The 23,739-nt window shown below is 45.0% G+C and overlaps 1 protein-coding gene across 3 annotated transcripts in view; it reads right to left on the reverse strand.

The window, feature by feature from the left end:
- Positions 1–593: 593 nt before the first annotated feature.
- The window catches only part of FDFT1 (farnesyl-diphosphate farnesyltransferase 1), a 122,380-nt gene continuing 99,234 nt past the window's right edge, over positions 594–23,739 (reverse strand). For all 3 annotated transcript variants that reach the window (XM_029596130.1, XM_029596128.1, XM_029596129.1), the window contains exons 7-8: positions 21,629–21,781; positions 594–9,255 (exon numbers count right to left, since the gene is read on the reverse strand). In XM_029596130.1, the coding sequence (XP_029451990.1) occupies positions 9,034–9,255; positions 21,629–21,781 (375 nt within the window). In that variant the 3' untranslated portion in view covers positions 594–9,033. The remainder of the gene's footprint in view (positions 9,256–21,628; positions 21,782–23,739) is intronic.

A 23,739-nucleotide genomic window follows, 5' to 3' on the forward strand; every position in this document is an offset into this window, starting at 1 on the left:
TTTTGGATCATTACAGGAGTGCGAGGTGAATTTAATCTTATTTCTCCTTCTAAAATTTGAAGCAATCTCCAGTAGGGAGATGCATGTCCATCATCTGCTGAAGACTGAGAATACTGCAGGCTAATGTCACTGCAGGAGACGTGGTAGGCCATGGCAGCATTTTTGCACACTTTTTTTTTCTGCACTTTAGGCTGCCCTCATCAGGACAATCAGTACATGCAAGTACATCTGGCTGTGCGTTCAAGTTGTGCACCCAGTTTTTTGGGCGTGCCGCCTGTGCGCACAGTCTGGGACACATTGATTGTGCGCTTAAGTTTGGAGTGGCGGAAGTGCACCTAGTTTTGTGATGTCACTGTAGGAGACTAGTTTTGTGACATCAGTTTGCTCAGTCTCCATCTGCTAGTAGAGGTGCATAACTCACTGGTCCTGAATTCATCTGTCGAGCACTAAGAAAAAGTGCATTAGGCAAAATTTTTACTCCCCTCAATCCCAACTGTTTTGTTAGACTGGTGCTGTGAGATGGTGTGCAGCTCTTAAACACGGCAAACTGACCCATTAAAATCTAAAAGTCTTTTAAAGAAAAAAGTTCTCAATAAAGCTCACATTTTATTTAATAAAAAACTATTACACATTGTATAACAATGCCAAATATCACTTAATACAAATGAGATGCAGTCCAATAAAGTCATGTCACGCTCTCAGAGTAGTTATTAAAACTATCCTAAATATTTCAACAGTACAAAGAATAAGGCAAACAACAAAAATGCAAGCAGCACACTAGCACTCTACCACTCACATTCAATATCACAAATTTAAATAGCCAGTGATGTGGACAAAATTCCAAAAGACTTAAATTTTTATTTATTTATTTTTTTAAATCAGAACAAATGCAATTAGCGAACCTATTCAACAAGCTTAAGAAAACATTTTTGTGGAATGTTATATGAAAGGGGTAATCAAAGCTATACTCCAGGTAAATAGGTAATCTTATCCCCTTAAAAAATGTGCAATACTGCCGAGATTGGACAGCTGCCATATGTATGATTTCAAGGTGGCATTGTTTTTTGGACAATTTGTCAATGACACTTGTGCTCTTTAGCAGATGACTAAATTATAATAGAAAGGGATGGCACAATTTTTTTTTTTTTTTACAGATATACCTGTACTCATATGTTAAAGTATTTAAACATGCTTTATTGTACTAGAGATCTTTAGAACTTATCCAGAAGACAGGTATGTACACACCATCTTTTTCCATTCAAGCAGATGTTATAAAAAAAACCCTAATTCATGAACACTGACACTCCAGCTAAAGTGTTTAAAGAAACCACTAATCTTCTCCAGAGGAAGGAAAATTATGGATAATGTAGTGCTTCAGTATTGAAACCTGGGTTGGGGGGAATCATTCCTGATAGGCTCAAGTTTGACACATTTATGCAGTAACTATAAATGTCCGTGACTGTATGCAATTCATGAATATAAACACTTTTGAAAGACCAGATGAATGGCCATATAAGAAAATATATGAATAAAACAAAAAGCACCCTCAAAACCAGAATTGAGCAGTGCAGCCATCTATCTGCAGGACAAGAGAGGAATACATTGTGCCAAAGATCTGGATGGAGGGGAAGACACAAAGCAGTTACTGATAAAGGAATACTGCATATCTAAGATACATACAGAGATCTGACAGTGTCTCTGAAACATGGAGACAAATTTGGAAAACCAACCATTAACAGAATCCTCATGTGTATTCATAGCCCAAATGGAAACTGCACTCATGATCATTTGATTAAAATAGCTAGGTACTATATAAAGTAGATTGTTGCAATGAGCCACCTTCTGCAATCCTTTTATGCTATGAAAGGTTTACACTACAATTTTTCAGCCAACGCCCAGAAATTTTGCAAAGGTGTGAGATGAATGTAAAAAAAAAATAAAAAAATGAAACTGAGTACTATCAAAGGCTCATTTATTAAAACTGCTGTGCTAGTTTTAATCACCTTCTAGATTTAATAGGCTAGAAAAGCACGGGCTGTATAGAACCTGCAACTACTTTTTTTTTTTTTGAGGGGGGGCAATTTTTTTTTAGTCAGGCCATTTTAACTGGGTACATGACTTTGAAAACCGCCCTCTCCTGAAAGTTTGAGACTCAAATATTTGATTTTGTTAAATTCACTACCGACAGATTTTGTTACTAAAATTGTTTTAAGGATATACGATTACAGGTATAAATGGTTTAAGATACCTTTGATATAACATTCCACAAAAATGTTCTCACAATAAGCTTATGTGGAGTAACATTTTGTTCTGTGATAATTTTGTAAAAACAAAAAATCTTTGCCTGCATCACTGGTTTTAATTTGCATAAAAAATAAATCAACCAGAAATACACACACCTTAGTACAATGAAATTAATATTTTCTCAGGCTTTTCATCACAATATTATTCTAATTTAGATAATCCATGTCCTGAAGATTCTGGAAAACTGGAGCAGTTTTTGACTATTTCACCCCAAAATTCTTGATTAGAACAGTTCACTGAATGCATCATCTAACCCCAATATAGCACGGAAAACACCCTAAATGCTTTTAGAATAATGCACCTTATTTTATTTATCAAGGGATTTCTGCCATAATAATTCTATGGCAAAAGCAGTCTTTGATATATTCAGGTCTAATGAAGTGTTTTTTTCTTTTTTTGATCCAGTAGTTTCCTCCTGCTCTTTTTGTACTTTCAGCTGATTCAGAATCAGGGCTGGGTCTGGCACTATGAGCCTTCATTCACAACTACCTGGGGATTTTTCCATCTCTTCTCAATTTACTTAAGCCAATGGCTCCTCTCATTCTATTACGTGTTTGACAGCATAATCTACTTTTAGCCTTACACTATTTATCCCCAAGAAGTGTAATCTAATACTGTTTGAACTTCTTGAAACCACAGCTCAATGTACATGCATGGATACCTGGAAGCCCAATTATGTACAGCATACTATTACTAATTAAAGTAATTATATTTTCTCTATAAATTAGAGACCTTAGGACTTTAGTGAATATAAGAATGGAAAAGCTTTACACTTGCTTTCCTCTGCTTAGCTCTCCAAAATGGCAGAGTTGCTTATCTATAACAGGTGTTCTCCTACGACAGCAGGATGTTAGTCTTCAAGTGGGTGACATCATCATATGGAGCCTTGTACGGAAAACTTTTGTCAGTCTCTAGAACATTGACTGGCACACTGAGCATGCCCAACATGCCACTATCCATAAGTGGCATCCCTCTTCAGTCTCGTAATATAGAATTACGAAAAAATAAAACAAGGAGAAAACCCAATTCCACGGGGTGGAGGGCAGGTTTCCTGAGGACTAACATCCTGCTGTCCTAAGAACACCTGTTACAGGTAAGCAACTCTGCTTTCTCCTAGGACAAGCAGGATGGTAGTCCTCACTTTTCCCAAAAAAAGGGGATCAGCAGTCACCTAACCAGGTGCCAACAGGCACAACAACCGAGGTGCTGTTGGTAATATAGGGAATCAGACTGAACCCAAACAATGGGCCTGAGGCAGGAAGAGTTGGGTTTTACAGCTGAAAGAAATTTCAGAAGATAGACTGGCCAAAATTGCTATCGCAGTGCCTGTCCCTGTCCAGACAGTAGTGTAAGGCAAAGGTAAGGCATGTCACAGTTTTGCAGATCTCATCCAAGGGAACTGCTCACAAGTGGGCCACCGAAGTTGCTATGGCTCAGACAGAATAAGCCGTGACATGGCCCCCAAGCTGCAGTCCCGCCTGAGTGGGAGGAGATGCAACCCGCTAGCCAGTTGGACAGTCTGCTTAGCAACTGCAACTCTCAATCTGTTCTTGTCAAAAGAGATAAAAAGTTGCATGGACTGTCCACTCCAGGTAGAAGGCTAAGGCTAAGGCTCTCTTGCAATCCAAACTGTGCAGAGCCCGTTCTTCCTGGTGCAAATGAGGCGTTGGAAAAAAAAGTGGGTCGGACGATTGACTGGTTCAGATGAAAATCAATCACCACCTTAGACAGGAACAGGGTGTGTATGGAAGACCAACCTATCGTGGAAGAACGTCGTGTAAGGTGGATATGACACAAAGGCCTGAATTTTCGCTGATCCTGCACTTTGATGTGACCACCACCAAGAAGATTACCTTCCAGGTCAGGTACTTCAGGTCACAGGAGCGCAAAGGCTCAATGGGAGCCTTCACAGGCTGGGACAAGACCACACTGAGGTCCCAGGAAACCGCAGGTGGTCTGAGGGGAGGCTTCAGCTGAAGCAGATCCCAGATAAAGCACCCCACGATAGGCTGCACCGAAATGGGCTAACCATCCACTCTGTGGTGGTAGGCTCCAATAGCACAAGATGTACTCTGACAGAGTTGGTCTTCAGGCCAGCCTCCGAGAGGTGCAGCAGGTAATCCAACAGTTTAGATGTGGGGCAAGAGAACAGGTCCAAGCCATGACTCTTACACCAAATGGAGAATCTCTTCCACTTTAGGCTGTAAGCTTCCTAATGGAAGGCTTCCTGGACTCCACCAGGACCTGAGACCTGCACTCTGAGAGGTCCAGGGGCTGCAAGGTCATCTTTTCAACATTCAAGCCGTGAGGGATAAGGCCTGGTGGTTGGGATGACACAGTCTACCCCCAATCCTGTGTGATGAGATCTGGGGAGGCTCCCAGACTGATTGGCTTTCGCAGGGAGAGATCCTATAGGAGTGGGAACCAGATCTGCCTCAGCCAATAAAGTACAATGAGAATAATGGTCCCCTGGTTCTGTTGGAGCTTCAGGAGTCTGATGCTAATGGAAGCAGAGGGTAAGCATATAGGAGGTCCGTGCCCCGATGGCGGGCAAAGCATCCGTTGCCAGCTTGCTGTTCCCCATGGACAGGAAGCAAAACTGATTTATCTTCCTGTTATAAGGTGAAGCAAAGAGATCTATGTCCGGGGTTCCCCAGAGACTGAAGATCCAATCCGCAATCTCCCACTTCAAGGACCACTCATGCGGGCTGAACGAACGACTCAGGTTGTCCGCTAGCACATTCTCCTGCTCCGGCAAGTACATGGCACAGAGAAGGATGCCCTGGGACAGAGCCCACAAACAGATTTAGACTGTCTCCTGACAAAGGAGGAACGATGTCATGCCTCCCTGCTTGTTGAGGTACCATATCACCAACTGATTGTCGGGCTGGATGAGGACCACCTTATTGGCCAAGTGATCTTGAAATGCCCAGAGAGCATATCGAATCACCCAGAGCTCCAGGAAATTGATTTGACACTGTGCTTCCTGTACTGACCATTGACCCTGGGTGCGGAGACCTCCAACATGAGCCCCCCCCAGCCCATGGGGGAAGCATATGGGTAAGTACAAACTGAGCAGGGGAAGCCTGAAAAGGTATGCCTACCTCCAAGCTGGATAGGGTCTCCCACAATGACAAGGAGTTGCGAAGTGGCAGAGTGACCCTAATGCACACCCAAAGGTCCTGGGTGGCCTGGCGCCACTGGGACTGCAGGGTCCACTGCGCCCTGCGCATGTGCAGACTAGCGAAGGGAATAACATGGACGGTCGCAGCCATGTGTCCCAACAGGTTGCAACATGCGGTGTGTGGAGACCTGGCGACTCAGATTGCTCCTGCAAGGAAAACTATGGTGAGCGATCGATCCCAAGGCAAGAACGCCCAAGCTTGAGCCGTGTCGAACCTGGCACCAATGAAGTCCAGTTGTGGTGATGGGACCAGCTGGGACTTTGGGTAGTTGACCAGAAAACCTAAAGTCTCCAAGACCTGAATGATGGAGTGTAGGGATTGCAGTGCTCCTTGCCTGGAAGTGCTCTTGATGAGCCAGTCATCCAGGTAGGGATGACTGGCTCACAAGCCTCCTCAGATAAGCCCCCTCTACTGCCAAGCACTCTGAAGATGTGGGATGCAGATGCCAATCTGAAGGGCAGCACCTGGTATTGAAAATGGCTCTCACCCACCACAAACCGGAGGTATTTCCAGTGGATGCAGGAAATTTTGATGTGAGTGTAGGCATCTTTTAGATCGAGAGAGCAAAGTCAGTCTCTCCTCCGCAGGAGAGGAATCAAGGCACCCAGCGAGACCAGCTTGAACTTTTCCTGTTTGAGGAACTTGTTCAAGGCCCTCAGGTCCAGAATTGGACAAAGACTCCCTAATCTCTTTGGAATGAGGAAATATCTGGAATAGAAGCCACTTCCCTGCTGTCTGGGTGGAATAGGTTCAACTGCCCTGGCCATTGTGAGGATGGAGAGCTCCTTCAACAGTATTTCATGATCACCAAGAACCCCCAAAGAGGGGCACAGAGGAGAGTCTGGAGGGACTTCTTGGAAATTTAACCTGTACCCCCAAATGGACAGGATTCACTGGTCCGAGGTGACATCCAGCCAATGGTCTTCAAAGAACTGCAGCCGGCATTCGATCAGATGGTCTGTCAAGGGTACAGGTGGCTGGCTTAGGCTCCCTCGCAGTCAGTCAAAATCCTGTGGCAGGACTCTGCTGATGTACTGGCTGAATCCTTAGGCTACATGGCTGTCTATGGCAAGCCCTGGACCCAGCCCGCTCAGACCATGCCCTATCCGCTGGAGGGTAGTAATTCCTCGGGTGATAAAAAGGGCATCTGGGCCCCTGTCTCGAGGATTTCTTGCCACAGGACAGAGGTGCTGGCCAAAAGATGCTTTAGGGTCTCATGATGGTCTGTCAACTGTACCACTGCCTCCTTAATTTTATCTCCAAAAAGAGATTCTCCCCAGTACAGGGTAAATCTGCTATATGGTCCTGCACCTCTGGGCAGAGGTTGGAGGCACACAGCCAAGCCTGATATAGAGGTCGAGGGCTCACACTTCCTGGGGCCAAACAATTTCTCCATTTTGTCAAGGCACGCGCAGCATCTCTTGGGTGTCATCTGGGCACAGAACGAACACCCCCAGACATCGTGCGACGCCACCAGGCACAGAATACAGACCTCATGGGGGTCTATAATGGACATAGTCTGAGGGCATCGGTGAAAGCCAGACAATGCCATAGAAAAAAAAAACAACCTGCAAGCAGTTGGTGGCCAGTGGCCACCGGGAGACAGCACAGTCTGTAATCAATCAAAAAGAACAGGGAACTTACCTCGACGCTCACTAACTAAGGCCAGGAAGAATCGAGGGACCCAGCATGGAAAAGAAACAAGAAAAAAACTCGAACGTGGCAGTTTTTCAGAGAAAAAAACCCAGCACGAGCTCCACATCTGTGAGACGATTGCTCTGCGGAAGAGAGATTGAAAAAGGACCCCGCTTGGACACGTGGATAGTGGCACGCTGGGCACGCTCAGTGTGCCAAAGTTCTAGAAACTTTGACAAAAGTTTTCCATGCCGGTCTCCATCTCATGTCACCCACTTCTGAGGACTACCATCCTGATTGTCCTAGGAGAAAGGGAAAGATCCCTGCCTCAGGTCTGCAACTACTTCTCTGCAAAGGCAGTGGTGGCTGCTTGCATTTGCACACAGTTTCCCATCAATCATGGTTAAATCTCACTGGGGCAAGCTTCTTTCATATTTCTGTATTCACTGTGTTTACTTCATGTGACTTTCATGTTGGTGTATTATATACTATTGCTTATACAGCAAGCTTGTCTCCATACAAGGCACACATGTTTATAGCATTTCACATGCTTTCAATGGGAACACTAAGTATAAAAGATAATTCTTTTCTACCATACTTGGATTTAAAATAGCAAGTTATGTGAAATTATTTTTTTTTAAAAAAAGAGTATTCACCACCATAAGGAAATTAATAAAAAGCAGCATTGGTAAAAATCAAAATGTACGTTATCCCTCTGTAGGAGGGAGACTTGTGAAAACATGTAGCCTTTCTTTAGCCAGCAGACTCTTAAATAACCTAACTCAAATGCATTTTGAGAGCAGGTCATGTCTTCCTTCAAATCTTTCAAATACTGGTACTGGCAACACAACTTGAGCCTCTCAGTAAGATATTTTAACAGCAAACAAAGCTTTAAAGAAACAAGCAAAAGATTTTAGTTTGAAAATTTATATTCCTCATTTATATCGGTTTATGTTCCTGCATTGCTGTAAAACATCAGCCGTGTAAGAGCCTAAGCAACGACTGGCATCTATGCCATCAATATAGGTGAAACTAAAACCCTTACTGGTGCCACTGGCATTACAGAATTCTTACTGCAGCTGTGAGGAAACCTGTACTGTGCTCCTGCCTGCAGAGGAGAAAATTTTCTGGTGTAAAAAAAAAAACCCAAACCAAACAAACAAAAGGCAAAAAACCCCAAACACAAACACAAAAAAAACAAACTAGCTTTTGGATGAGTGAAGCAAATAATGGGTGGGACCTCAAGAAAAAAAAAAAAAGTGAAAAAAGCTACAGCATTATCTGTATTAATGACCAACTATGCCACAAAAAAAAATAATTTTAACCACAGAGTAAACAAGCTCTACAAGGTAGAAGTTGCAATCGTCACAGGCGATGCTGGAGGCCATTTCCACAACAAACGTAAAAAAGATGTGACAAACAGGATCGGACAATTCATAGATTCAACAAGAGGAGAGAATATTCTAAACCTTGACCTACAGAAGGAAACTGACGCTCTACAGCCAAACAAAGCAAGCGCTGGACCCAGAAGGGACCACATTGAATATAGGAATACATAATGTTTCTTGGAATGAGTGTCAACCTCCACATTATGAAGTAAACAGTCTCATTTAAAAAAATCTTTGTTGGACTTCACTGTGCAGTATGAATGTAACGCAGTCAGAGATAAAACACTGCGACCCCCTCTTACAAGAAAAAAAAAAAAAATTAAAGTTATAACCAGTTTTGTAGAGCCACATGTCTGTAACCAGTTTTAGTCCTGAACCAGCAGTTCAACCCATATGATAGTCATCTGTGTGGCAGATGTGAAATGCTGCAATATCAACTCAATATGAAGAGAGAACAAAACACAATGATAAAGTTCTAATCTGGGATTCTATGAAAGATTCCTGGAAATGTTTCTTGTGTCTCAGTTTTCTCCAGCTTGGATGTATTCATCAGATGACTGGGACACTGCACTCAGGTACCGCCAACTCAGTGCTGCTAAAAGCATGGCACATGATAAGTAAACTGGCGAGAAGTGGTTGCGGGACACCAGTGGGCCATTGGGCAAACTGAAGTTTCTGATGCACAGAATAATCCTTTGTGTCTTTCTGGATGAAGGGTGTGACATTGGAATTTTCCGATAAATCTGTAAGAAAGAAAATAAAATTTAATTGATACAGCAAGTCAAGGCTGAAAACACAGCTGACAGAGTAACAGTAACAGAAGTCAAAGCGCTCTTCTTTTTTGGGCCTGAGATCCTATACAATAAAAGGTGAATTTTAAAAGCCTGGTGCGTGCCAAAATCAGGAGATATGAGCACAAGTCAGGATCATGCACCCACTGAATTTTAAAAGCCGCCCAGATGTGCGCGTATCTCCTGCTGTGTGCACATCTCAAAAGTTTCCAAAAAAATGGGTGGGGTGGGGCCAAGATAATTGCACAGAAATACTTACACACCTGGACGCACACCCAGATCCCCTGCCATGTAAGTTTAGTTCTGCTATGGAAGAGGAGATAAGATTAAAAATAAGAGCTGTTTCTCAGGGGTTTAAAGGGTCTGGGGTAATTGGGGGGGGGGGGGGGTTTGGAGGACCTAGCTTAATTAGGGAAACTGGTGAAATTGGCAATGGCACACGTGTGCCCCTTTTAAAATTCCCCAACGCAGAAGAGGGATTTATGCACATATGCGCATGCCCACTTAAAATTTGGTGCGCATGTATGTGCGGTTGATCTATTGAATAACATGCATGAAAGTTATAAAATGGCTGCAAACCCTGGGTGTACGCTGGCAAATACACAGCAATAAGCATCTGTGCGCTGGTATGAAAGTTATCATCCCTACCTTCACTCACAACTACCCAGGTATTTTTTCCCTATTCTCTGAGGACAAGCAGGATGGTAGTCATCAGATGGAGCCCCGATGCAGAAAACTCATGTCAAAGTTTCTAGAATGTTACTTGACGGACATTCAATTCCCATATCAACTAAAGTCCGTAATCTTGGTGTCATATTGGTCGCTGAATTATGTCACAAAACATATCTTCAGTAGTTAAAACCTCTTTTTACAAGATTCAATTGTGAAAATGGCTAAAATCTTATATCCAAATGATTTTCGTTTAGTCTTGCAGACCTTAATTCTGACAAGTCTAGACTATTGCAATACATTAATGCCACATGTCCGTTACAATTAATCCAAAATGCAGCAGCACATATTCTTGGGAACATGAGTTGTCGAGAACACAACACCCATCCTCTGTTCATTACATTGCCTCTACGTATACAGTACAAAGTTCTTATTATTCATAATCTACTATATAACAAATCTTCAATTTGGTTATGCTCTAGTCTGTGCATATACCAACCTGGTAGATACCTTCGTTCAATGAGTAAAAATCTCCTTGAGGTTCCAATCATCAAATTAGCAAGGCTCGATCTTACTAGAAGTTGCGTCTTCAGTCGCAGAGCCTACCCTCTGGAACATCCTGCCTCACTCCAGTTAATATCTAGCACTAAGGAGTTTAAGAAAAACTTGAAAACTCATCTCTTTACCCTAGCTTTCTGACGATGCAGATATGGTTTATGGTCATCTGTACGAAACATATGAAGTGTGATGTTGTTACTGCTCTTAATGAAGTAATGATTTTGCCGTATTATGTGTTTTTATTTTTGTACTATGCTTTGTGTTGCATGTCTTATTTTTATGCATGTGACACTGTAAACTGCCTCAATCAAATCCCTTTGTAGAGTGTGGTATATAAAAATAAACCTTTTTAAATAACATAAATAGGCATGCTCTATACTATGTGGCCATGCAGGTCCTTCTTCAGTCTCTTTCCATGGAGCTAGAAGTCTCACAGCATGAATGAGCTCACTTTAGCTATTTTTAAAAACTTTTTTCTCGCTGTTCCATTGCCAGGTCTCTCTCTGTACTCTCTCGTAGAGTCTTAGTCAGATTTCGGCAATTCGGGCAAGATTCCTTTTGCGGTAGATTCCCCATGGCGGCGATGCATTGGTGCCCATTAGCCATCGACACCTGGCCATCACCTTTGATTTTTCCTCCTTTTGTTTCATCCATCATGGCCACGTCCAGTTTTCAGTGATGTCCCCAGTGCCCAAAGACCATGTGCATTACAGATCCACAAGAGATGTGTGTCCTTTGCCTGGGGGAATCACATGATGTCCAAGGTTGCTGTTTATGCACCCAGATGACCCCAAAAGAACATCTACTTTGAATCGACAAGATGGGGTAGCTTTTCGGGTCGAAGAAGTCCGAGCCATCAGCATCGAAGCGATCAGCATTGAAAACCTGTAACAACTCCACACTATATACAAAGCAACAGTATGAGCGGGGGACTCTCCCCCCAGTAAATGGCCAGGCCTCTGAACTGAACTGTGGTACTACAGGAATGAAAATTAGCAGGTAAGAACCAAATTTTCCTTTCCCTGTACGTACCTAGATCAGTCCAGACTCCTGGGATGTACCTAAGCTGCCCTTAACTTGGGTGGAACATGAAATTCCGCTCGTGGAACACTCTCACTAAAGCACATGGAAGCTGGATCCCCCACATCCAAGTGATAATGCCTATCAAAAATGTGTAATGACTTCCCAGTAGCTGCCCAGCAAATTCCATGCGGCGACACCTGTTATGACTCAGCCCAGGAAGTTGCCCAAGAATGCCTCAAGTGCATTCCTAAACTCCCTGGCAGTGGGTGCCCTTTAGAAATGTAAGTTGACTTGATCGCTTCCTTCAGCCACTGCACAATTGTAGCCTTAGATGACTTATTTCCCTTCTTTGGACCACTCCTGGCTAAACAAACAGGGATGCACTTGATCACTAATGTTAAATTTGGGAAACAAGTTTTCCATTGTCTTTTTGGGCAACTTCACCTTCTTCCAGCTCACTGGAGGGGAGCGAAATTTATGGTTGTCTTCTTGACTTAGGTACAGGTCAATTCTGAGGGACTGCAGGTGGCACACTGGGTTATGTACAGTGTCAGCGAAACTTTCTCTGTCTTCATTTGCTGGCAGGGAGGCAAAACGCAGAAGACTGGACTGATCTATGTCCATACAGGGAACACCTGTTACAGTTAAGCAACTTTTTTTTTTTTTTATATATATCCTTCCTAACTCATTTAGCCCAGTGATTGTGGGAATTATAAGCTTTGCCAGCAAGCCATTTCATCAGGGTTTAAACATTAACTTCCCTTCTCCCTGACCTTTGCCTGAATAAAGCATCACTTGTGCTTAAGCCTCTCTGCCTAGGAAAGGATACCTGACTTCATGTATTTCTCTGGCTTATAATTAATCCTGATTGCCTGAAATAAGGGCTGGGTGTTCCCTAGTCAGAGGCAGGACAAAGTCAGGAGGTATAGATTTCAGCAGCCAATGAGATGATCCGTGCACACCCCCTGAGCCAAAGCCAATAGTGTAGGGACTCGTCTGTTGCTATGGGGAAAGTAGCCAATCATGTAATGACACATCATCTGCCTTTGTATGAATGTACAATAAGAGAGCGATGCATTGTGCTCAAGTCTCTTTTACCTGCCTGCCATGAAAGCTGCCTGAAGTGTCTTCTTTGCCTCCATATTCAACATCGATCAGTAATAGTCCTCAGCCAGGAGCAAAGAATCAAGGCTCCTTCTATAACCCTGCAATTGAGGGCCCTAAATGCAGCCAATAAGTGTCACCACTACATGATGATTGGGATTCCCTTCCCCACAGGAGGCAGTGCTTGCAGTCCCTAGAGGGAGGGGGAGCAGAAGACCTGATCTGGGAGCCAAATCCAAGTTTTCCTCCCCTAGTCAAAGCATTTTCTAGGATTTGGAATTTTTTTTATTCCACCTTTCCAAATAATTCTCAAGAAGGCTTACATCAGCAGCAATTTAAGCACAATAATTTCCTGCCCCAAAGAGCTGAAAATCTAACTGGGTAGCTGAGGCAATGGGCAATAAAGTATCTTGCCCAAAGTCACAAGCAGTGTCAGTGGGAGAAGTGGGCTTTGAACTATAGTTCACAGCCCATTGCTCTATTTATTTATTTAGGGTTTTTATATACAGACATTCTCGATATACATATCAAATCAAGTCGGTTTCCATATAACACAACTGTCGCCGGTAAGGCGTTACATTGAACAATAGACAGAGTAATGAACAGAGAACGTGTAGCTCTAATCACTAAGCCCCTCCTTCACTCTTCCTAGTCTGCTCCCGCAGCAAAGATCCTGAGACCAGGAGCCATGCACCAGGGCTCCTTCTGAAACCCTGTATCAACTTTAAATAAAATGAGGTGTTGCCCTTAATAACTACTATTTTCGCCCTGCAGCTTTCCCAGCACTGGCCGATGTAAGGCATGAAGATCCTATTTGGGAATCAAACTAAGGACCCTCATCATGGAGCCACTGGACCAGTCCAATCCACATCTGTTTCAATAAACTCTAGGAGAAATAAGACAAGACCTTGTATACAAAAATTGTAACACTCTGACACCTTGACTTCCTGAATGCTTCAAAAAGAACATGTATGATTTATAATCACCTCCTCTTATGTCCTCCAGACAAATATTTGGGCCCTCTTGCAGACCTCAGTTTAAAAAAAAAAAAAAAGTTAAGATTACTTACCTGGTAATCTCCTTTTCCTTAGTGTATGCAGATGGACTCAAAACAAATGGGTATAGTGTGCTCATGCTAGCAGTTGGAGACGGATCTGACGTCAGCACGGGTACATATACCCCCACAGGAAGTAAAGCAATTCAGTAATCTTCCTTGCAAAGCTGTTATAGCTATATGTGTACTGACCGATCGATTAATCAGCAGTATTACCCTGACCAATTGATGGTAGCTGGAGACCGCCAGTGTTCTCAACCGGAAGGCGTCAACACCCGGCAGGGTGGAAGCCCTATTATAAGCAAAACATGGCTTACCGTGAGTCAGCGAATCCCCATGTATACCGGCAGCCGGGCGGGATGCTGAGTCCATCTGCATACACAAAGGAAAAGGAGATTACCAGGTAAGTAATCTTAACATTTCCTAGCGTGTAGCAGATGGACTCAAAACAAATGGGATGTACAAAAGCTACTCCTGGACTGGGCGGGAGGCTGCCCGAGGACCGTGTAGGATCGCCCTCGCAAATGCTGTGTCCTCCCTGGCCTGAATGTCCAGACGGTAGAATCTGGAGAAGGTATGGCGGGAGGACCATGTCGCCGCTTTACATATCTCTGCAGGCGACAGCAGCTTAGCTTCTGCCCAAGAGGCTGATTGTGCTCTGGTAGAATAAGCCTTGACCTGTAGAGGTGGTGGTTTTCCTGCCTCTACGTAGGCTGCCTTGATAACTTCTTTAATCCAGCGGCCGATGGTCGACTGTGAGGCCGCTTCCCCTTGCTTCTTCCCCCTGTGCAGGACAAACAGAAGGTCCGTCTTTCGTACTGCTTCTGACATTTCCAGGTATCTGGACAGTAGTCTGCCGACGTCGAGATGAAGTAGTATTCGACCTTCTTCCGATTTCTTCAAACCTTCCGTGGTAGGCAAGGATATGGTTTGGTTGAGGTGAAAGTGTGAGACCACTTTGGGTAAAAAGGAAGGAACTGTACGAAGATGGATGGCCTCTGGAGTGATTCTGAGAAATGGATCACGACAGGATAGTGCTTGTAGCTCTGAGATGCGGCGTGCTGAACACACAGCCAGCAAGAACACCATCTTCAAGGTTAACAAACGGAGAGACAGGCCTCGAAGGGGCCTGAAGGCTGATCCCGCTAGAAATTCCAATACTAGGTTAAGGTTCCACAAGGGCACTGGCCACTTCAGTGGCGGGCGAATGTGTTTAACTCCTTTCAGGAAGCGTGAAACATCTGGGTGCTGGGCAATGGATTTGCCGTCACGTCTGGGACCGTAGCAAGACAGCGCTGCTACCTGTACCTTGATGGAGCTGAGGGACAGACCCTTCTGAAGTCCATCTTGTAGGAAGTCCAAAATGATAGGAATCTTTGCGGTATGCGAATTGGTGCTATGAGAATCGCACCAGGCTTCAAAAATTCTCCAGATCCTGATATATGTTAGTGATGTGGAGAACTTGCGTGCTCGGAGGAGTGTATCTATCACCGGCTCTGAGTATCCTCTTTTCTTCAGTCTAGCCCTCTCAATGGCCAGACCGTAAGAGAGAATTGAGCTGGATCCTCGTGGAGAATGGGGCCTTGCCGTAGCAGGTCCCGGTATGGAGGCAGAGGTAGAGGATTCCCTGCCAGTAGTCTTCTCATGTCTGCGTACCAGGGTCTTCTTGACCAGTCCGGGGCCACTAGAAGAACTAGACCTCTGTATCGCTGAATCCTGTGAACAATGGTGCCCAACAGGGGCCATGGAGGAAATGCGTATAGCAGGATCCCCTGAGGCCACAGCTGTACCAGGGCATCGATCCCCTGCGCTCGAGGATCCCGCCTGCGGCTGAAATATCTGGGAACTTGAGCATTGGACCTGTCTGCTAATAGGTCCATGGCTGGCGTCCCCCAGTGATCCATAATTATCTGAAAGGCTGTGGGTGACAGCCGCCATTCTCCCGGGTTAGGCTTTCTCTGCTGAGGAAGTCTGCCGCCGTGTTGTCCTTCCCGGCGATGTGTACGGCTTGAGATGTCCTGAAGATTGGCTTCTGCCCAAATCATCAGGGGAGTTATTTCTAGGGACACTTGTTGGCTTCTGGTTCCGCCCTCTCGGTTAATGTATGCCACCGTGGTGGCGTTGTCTGACATCACTCTGACCGCTCTGTTGCGAAGTCTGTGGGCAAATCGCAGGCACGCTTAGCCTGACTGCCCGTGCCTCTAGTCGGTTGATATTCCACCTTGATTCTTCTCTGGTCCACCGCCCTTGGCCGGTGAGCTCCTCGCAGTGTGCTCCCCACCCGTTCAGGCTGGCATCTGTGGTGAGCAGGATCCAGGTTGGGGAGGACATTCGTAACCCCCGGCTCATGTGGCCGGGCTGTAACCACCAGCGTATTTGATTCCGCACTCTGGCTGGTAGAGGCAGGTGTATGGTGTAGTCCTGTGATCTGGACTCCATCGAGATAGAAGGGTGCGTTGCAATGGTCTCATATGAGCCCGCGCCCATGGCACCACCTCCAGAGTGGATGCCATGAGGCCGAGGACTTGTAGATAATCCCGAGCTGTGGGCCGGCTGGCGCTCAGCAGGACCTGCAGATGATTCCGGAGTTTTGACTGTCTCTTGGAGGTCAGACTGACCTTGTCGTCTTGGGTGTCGAATTGGACCCCTAGGTATTCCAGCAACTGGGATGGCTGTAGGGAACTCTTCTTTATGTTGACTACCCATCCTAGGCTTTCCAGAAGGGCTATAACTCTGTTGGTTGCCCTGTGACTCTCCTCCGGTGACTTTGCCCTGATCAGCCAATCGTCCAGGTAGGGATGGACGAGGATTCCTTCCTTCCTGAGTGCCGCCACCACTACTACTATTACCTTGGTAAAGATCCGCGGTGCGGTGGCTAACCCGAAGGGTAAGGCCCGGAACTGGAAGTGCTGATTCAGGACTTTGAAGCGTAAATAGCGCTGGTGATCCCGATGGATTGGGATATGCATGTAGGCTTCAGACAGATCTAGGGAGGTGAGAAACTCCCCTGGCTGTACTGAATTCTTGACAGACGGTAGAGTTTCCATGCGAAAGCTGGGGACCCGTAGGTGTCGATTGACTGACTTGAGGTCCAGGACGGGCTGAAGGTGCCCTCCTTCTTGGGTACTATGAAATAAATGGAATAATGCCCAGACGTTACCTCTTCCGCAGGTACTGGGATTATGGCTTTTAGGGCCAGGAGCCTCCGTAAGGTCACTTCTAGTGCCACTGTCTTGAGTGGCGAACAAGGAGATTCCACAAACTTGTTCGGCGGAAGCCGAAAGAAATCCAGGTAATATCCTTCCCGGATGATGGCGAGGACCCACTGGTCCGAAGTGATCTCGACCCACCTGCAATAGAAGAGGGTTAGCCTGCCCTCCTATGGCTGCTACCCTCGGATGGGTCGGCTGATTGTCATTGTGGGTTACGGCCGGGGCCAGAACCCGGGCCGGTTCTCTTCTTGGTGTGCTTAGCCCGAAAGGGCTGATTCCTGGCCTGAGAACGAGGTGCTTGATAGTGAGACCTGTAAGGGTTGAAGCGCTGCGAGTTTCTACCTCTGGATGGTCTAGAAATAGAACGCTGGCTCCTCCTTGACCTGTCTTCTGGTAGACGGGGTAACGGAGAGGCACCCCATTTAGTAGCCCAATTCTCAAGGTCGCTGCCGAACAGTAGGGAACCCTTAAAAGGCATTCTTGTGAGTCGAGTCTTGGAGGACGAGTCGGCCACCCAATTGTGTAGCCAAAGCTGTCTTCTGGCTGCCACTGAGGACACTCCCTTGGCTGCCGTACGGAAGAGGTCGGAGGCTGCGTCTGTGAGAAATGCGAGAGCTGATTCCATGTCTTCTCCCGGGGTGTTATTTCTTGCCTGTGATAAACAGGAGCGCGTCACCACGGTGCAGCAAGTCGCAATTCGAAGGGACATGGCTGCTACCTCAAAAGCTTGTTTCAGAATGGTGTCCATGCGTCGGTCATGCGCATCCTTGAGAGCCGCTCCCCCCTCCACCGGAATGGTGGTGCGTTTCACAATTGCGTTAATTATGGCGTCTACCCTGGGGCACGCCAGCAGTTCCTTGGCTGTCGGATCTAGAGAGTACATGCCAGACAAGGCCCGACCCCCTTTGAATGAGGCCTCCGGTGCCTTCCATTCCAGCTCGATTAGCTGCTGTGCTGCTTGTAGGAGGGGAAAGTGGTGAGCCGTTTGGCGCAGGCCCTCTAGCAGAGGATTCTTTACAGGGACCCCTGGGGGGTCCTGGCCTGGAATGGCCAGCTCCGATAAGCATTGTGATACCAGGCCTGGCAGATCTTCTCTCCAAAAGAAGCGTCTCATGGTCCGATATGGTTCTATCTCCAAGGGAAGTTCATTCTCCTCGGGGGGGCTCCTCACTTAGCTGGGAGTAATCCGAATCCCCATGATTGGGGCTGTCGGGAGGTGAGTGGCTGCGCCTAGGTCTCGAGGGTCCAGGGGCCGGATCAACCGGGACGGAAAGACCCATCCGAGGAGCAGACTGCATCTGGACAAAGGCATGAATTCCCTTAAATAATTCCACCCAGGAAAGCAAAGCCAGATCTGGCCGCAGGGGTGCCAGGTCTCTCGGATTCCCTGGCTGCTCGCCACGGCCTGCTAAGTCCGGTGTGGTCCCCGAGGAACCGCTGGGCTGGGACCGGTCTTGTCCTGGAACTGCCATGGCTTCCTCATATTGGGCACATAGGGAGTTTGCTTCCTCACTCTGTGTGGCTCTAAGGTTGCATGCTGAGCAGAGGCTTAGAGCGTCCATGCCTGATTCTGGGGGTGCCGGCTCTGCGGACGCAGGGGCATTCTTATGCTCCATTTGCCTTAAATGTGGTGTCGTCCTACGATGTGCGCCTAACACGGGCTCGTAACAGCATGCGCCTAGAATGGGCGTCTTATCAACGTGCGCCTATAAACGGGCGTCTTATATAAACATGCGCCTTATATAAACGTGCGCCTATAGCAGGCGTCTTATATAAACAGTGCGCCTATAACGGGCGTCTTATAAACAGTGCGCCTATAACGGGCGTCTTATAAACAGTGCGCCTATAAACGGGAGTCATATAAACGTGCGCCTATAGCGGGCGTCTTATATAAACGTGCGCCTATAGCGGGCGTCTTATATAAACGTGCGCCTTTAGCGGGCGTCTTATATAAACGTGCGCCTTTAGCGGGCGTCTTAGCATATGTACGCGTATCCTAGTAGCGTGCGCTAACATGCGCCCATCGCGTGCTCAAACAACGTGCGCCTATCGCGTGCTCAAACAACGTGCGCCTATCGCGTGCGCTAACAACGTGCGCCTATCGCGTGCGCTAACATGCGCCCATCGCGTGCTCAAACAACGTGCGCCTATCGCGTGCTCAAACAACGTGCGCCTATCGCGTGCGCTAACAACGTGCGCCTATCGCGTGCGCTAACAACGTGCGCCTATCGCGTGCGCTAACAACGTGCGCCTATCGCGTGCGCTAACAACGTGCGTTTAGCAAGCCAAGAGCGCTTAATTAGAAAAGAGAAGTAGGCAGGCAAAAATGGCAACCTCCCAGGCAGGCGGCCTCGTAGGCAGGCCCAGTTAGTCCACACTTCCTCGGAGACCACGTAAAGATGTACGCCTTACCTTGTCTTCGGCGCTTCCCGGCTGCGACCCGGGCGGTCTCCGGCTGCGGGGGGATAGGGGAATACCTTCACCGCCGCGCTTAAGGAAGTGCACCCGCTGCCTCTAGGCCGCGCCCGAACCGCTCGGGGGCCAAGTCCACGCCGGGACCGAGGCTGCCTCTAGGCCGCGCCCGAACTCATCTCACTCGGGGGCCAAGCCACGCCAGAGCCCTTCTCACTCGGGGGCTGGGTCCCTGCCGCGAACTGGCCACCGGACCGAGGCTCTTACCTCCGAGGGACCACGGAAGTCAGCTCGGGAAACTCAACTGGGTGAGTGACCGCCTGGTATCACCACAGGAGTGCGGGGGCTCGTCTTCAGTAGATTTCTTCTATGAATTTAGTCGATAGAATTTGGAAACACGCTCAGCGAGCGTGAGGTAGCTCCAAACTGCTTTGGAGACTGAAATTACTGAATTGCTTTACTTCCTGTGGGGGTATATGTACCCGTGCTGACGTCAGATCCGTCTCCAACTGCTAGCACGAGCACACTATACCCATTTGTTTTGAGTCCATCTGCTACATGCTAGGAAAAAGAAGAATTATACAGGCCATGTTTTGGTGAAGAAGATAGTATGATGTTTGCCTTTGGAAGTACGCCTTTGGAAGGTTGCCAGAACAGATCGTACTGTGAAAAAAAGTAAAGCGTTCTTCATATTTCTAAGAGTTGTGATGCAGTGGTTCAGAGAGTTTAATCTCTCTCTGCAGTCTGAAGCAGGGAGGTACACAGGCAGTAATGGCTGTTTGCAGGACAGCAGCTAAGATCTGAGGCAGGGGTCTGTAAGTCCTTTCCCTAGTTTGGAGAGCTAAGAAAGGTAAAGCAAGTCTTTCAATTTCTACATTTCTTCTCTAAAGTCCTATGGTCACAGACATGAGGCGAGAGTTCCCACGAATAGAGACAGCTCTTGCTCTTAAGGATTTTCCAGAGAGGAAGGAATCCTAGCCTGGAACGAGAGAAGTCCAGTTAGTTTACCAGAAGGATATAGAGGCCACAAAGCTTGTGGCTGTAATTGACTTCAAGGAAGGGGTTTTCAATCTGACTCGTCCAGTTAGAATCACCCGCACCAAAATGATGCTATACCACTGGGGAAATAGAATTTCATACCCACATCGTACTTAAATTAAAGGAAGAGAAAAGGAGACTGTTTATGAAGGGAGCTAATATATCCACTGGAGGTCAGATATGAAGGGTGTTCTAACAGTAATAGATGCTCCCAGAATTTGCCCAAAATCGGGCCAATACAATACAATGCACTCAGCCGAGCGCACTGTATAATGCACACTCGGACGTGGGTTAAATAGGCGCTAATCCCTAATGCGAAGTGAATGAGGCTATTACTCAACTCCGCATTAAAAAAAAAAGTGTGCGTCTCAGACGCACATTTTGCTCTCAGATATTAACGCCTGCCTGGAGCAGGCATTAATAGCTGAGCGCAGGTAAAAAGTACAGAAAAGCAGAAAAAACTGCTTTTCTGTACTTTTTTTTTTTTTTACTTAAAAAAATTCTCGGCAGTTATGAAAGATGCCAAATTTACCGGCGGCGGCCTTCATAACTGGCAGCCATGCCATGCGCACATTAAGAAAGCAGGCGTTGACTTTTCAGCGCCCGCTTTATGCGCTTTTTATTGCATTGGCCCCAATGGAAGAAAGGGGATCCTGTGGGGGGAGGGGGGGAGTTCGTAAGTGTTTCAAGAGAAGAAATAGATTTGTCTTCAAGTAAATGTAGTGTTTGCCAAACCGTTACAATCAAAAGTTTGTTTTTAATAAACTTTACAGTGTGCGGAGAGTTCGTGTACAAACCCTCAAAGGCATAAGTGTTAATCTGCCCCCTGCTTAGGAATGGATCTACACCTGCAGCCCCTCTCCACAGTGAGGACAAAGGATGGGGGTTACAAATACAATCTGGATAAAAACCTTGTGTAAAATTTCCCAGCTATTGTTGAAAGAAAGCAACCTTCTCTACACTGACCTTCGGATTTAAAGGAATAGTTCAAAGTTTAATATACAATGATTTTTCCTAGTTTCCTTTAAAGTTTAGCATTGTGTTTAATATAGCAGAAAAAGCTAGGTCACAATTCTTTTAATTATTAAATACATTAACTTGGTTGAAAGTCAAAGGGAAAACACTTTCATCTGGGTACTAACTGCTGGACAATAACAGTTCTCTTGGTCATACCTACTTAATATCATTAAAAGAAGGAGCATTTTTTACTGCAATTCTATAAAGTCTACTCTAATCATCATCTCTTCCCTCTTACCTCGTCAGCATATTGGTACATTACAGCTTTGACAGCCTGTATGTTTGTGGCTTCCATCATTAACGTGACTGCTTGTCCTTTCCGAATCTTCACAATGCCCCTAAACACCTGCTGGTTGTTGTAACAGGCAGCCAGAGTAGCCATAGCCATTACCTGTGGATGAATGATAAAGTAAGACTACTGTGTTTACTATTAGGAAAAAAGTGGCATTGACAAAGGGGTTTAACAAAGACCATATATTTGTGAGTTACTGTTAACAGATGTTATATAATCCTATTTAGAACAGCATAGTTGTTTTGGCTGCATAAATGACTTTGGCATGACACAGATAAATGAATAAAAAGAACAGGCCTGATTTTCTGGTTAATAAGCAAAACAGACTGCAGACAGACATTTCCTGTTATGCTGTTATGTTTAAATTTGTTTATTAAGAATAAGAAAGCTAACAAATAGCATGAAGCAATTGGTGCTGCACACTTCATACCTAGGCAAGATAATGATTATATATCTATCTATCTATATATATATCTATATCTGTAGCAAATGTGCTATATGTAGCACATTTGCTATGCGCATATAAGTTGCTGTTTCTATGCTTAGCATTTGGCTCAGAGAGACAGTATATTTAGAGTACTGGAGTCATCTATAAATTATATTTAATAGTTCAACTGATGTTTGGACATTTTTAGATCCATTAAGTGGCTTGTGATAGGACATTTGAGCACTTAATATAGGATATGAACAAAATCAATGTTTTTAAAATAAAAGTGTAAAAGAAAAATTTTTAATAAAGAAGTCTGATTGTATAAAGTGAGGTATTCTGTTAAAAAGATACGTATCAGTGTTCATGCTAATTGCATAGTTACTTGGTTGTGTGTATTATATATGTACAGATATTTACAGACAAAGTCATAACTACCCACCATCCCCAACCACCCCCCCCCCCCCCCACAGCACTGTATGACTATATATAATCATTTAAATCTCCAATAAATTACTCTAACTCAGATCATTCAAAACTTGGATCCAAGCTCTAAGAGAGTAAGGGTATCAAGATATGGGAGCCCAATTTGTAAAAAATTCTGGTTTATAGTGAGGTGACAGCCTTTTAATAATCAGTTTCTCCATTAATACTAAAAAAAAGCAAAGCTTTTTCCAATATGTAAAGCTGTATGCATAGTCCATTCTCCACAAATAAAGTATAATTTTTCCCCAGTAAAAAACCCTAACCATTGTTTTACATATTTGTTACAGAAATAGAAATAGATAAAACATCAAAGCTGGATCCTCAGGGATTCTAAAACCTACATCGGTCATATGTTCAAACACAAGAGCACAATTTTGGAGTGACAGTACATAACAAAAATGTGCGATCATGTTCCTGAAAAGGTGGCACATTTTAAACAGAAAATGGTTCTGTTAAGTAAGCCGAAAAGGCCCTATGACGAGAAATAAAATAGTATAAGGAATTTATATTGGTTTTCATGTAAATGGAAATTCTACCATTCTACGGGTTTATACACTATGTTAAAGTTACTATCTTTTCTTCTTCTTGCTCCTAGTTGTACGACTCCTTGTTTATTGTAACTGCATCTATAATATGTATAGTACATATTATTTCGTTCTCTGTTCCAGTTATCACCCCATTGTTTATTGTAAACTGGCTTGATGTGATATTATCACGAATGCCGGTATAGAAAAAAATTAAATAAAATAAATAAAATGTAATGACATTAGCAGACACAGAATTAACAGAAGAAAAGCAAGAAGAAAACTTCGTCATCAGTAATGTAAATTGCAGTTCTTGTTGCCATGTATGTAATGAAGAATGAAAATCAAACTGAGTGTCTGTGCATTGTATAAATTTATAAAGACCTGATAATGTAGTTTTAGAAGGATCTGAAACATCAAATAAAACTTTTCAGTGGTCAGAATGCAATGCCTCCAAATCTAAGCTCTTTGTAGAACATCTAGCTTGTAAATATCCAAAAAAGTCCAAGTTCATCAGATCATACTTCTCTTGTAAACTTGCAAATCAACAAATTTTATCAGAAGACTCGAATAACTTAATTAAGATCAAGAGACCTTTATTTAACCATAAAAAACCCTTT

This window comes from Rhinatrema bivittatum, chromosome 3 (assembly GCF_901001135.1).
Source record: "Rhinatrema bivittatum chromosome 3, aRhiBiv1.1, whole genome shotgun sequence".
NCBI classification, from domain to species: Eukaryota; Metazoa; Chordata; class Amphibia; order Gymnophiona; family Rhinatrematidae; genus Rhinatrema; species Rhinatrema bivittatum.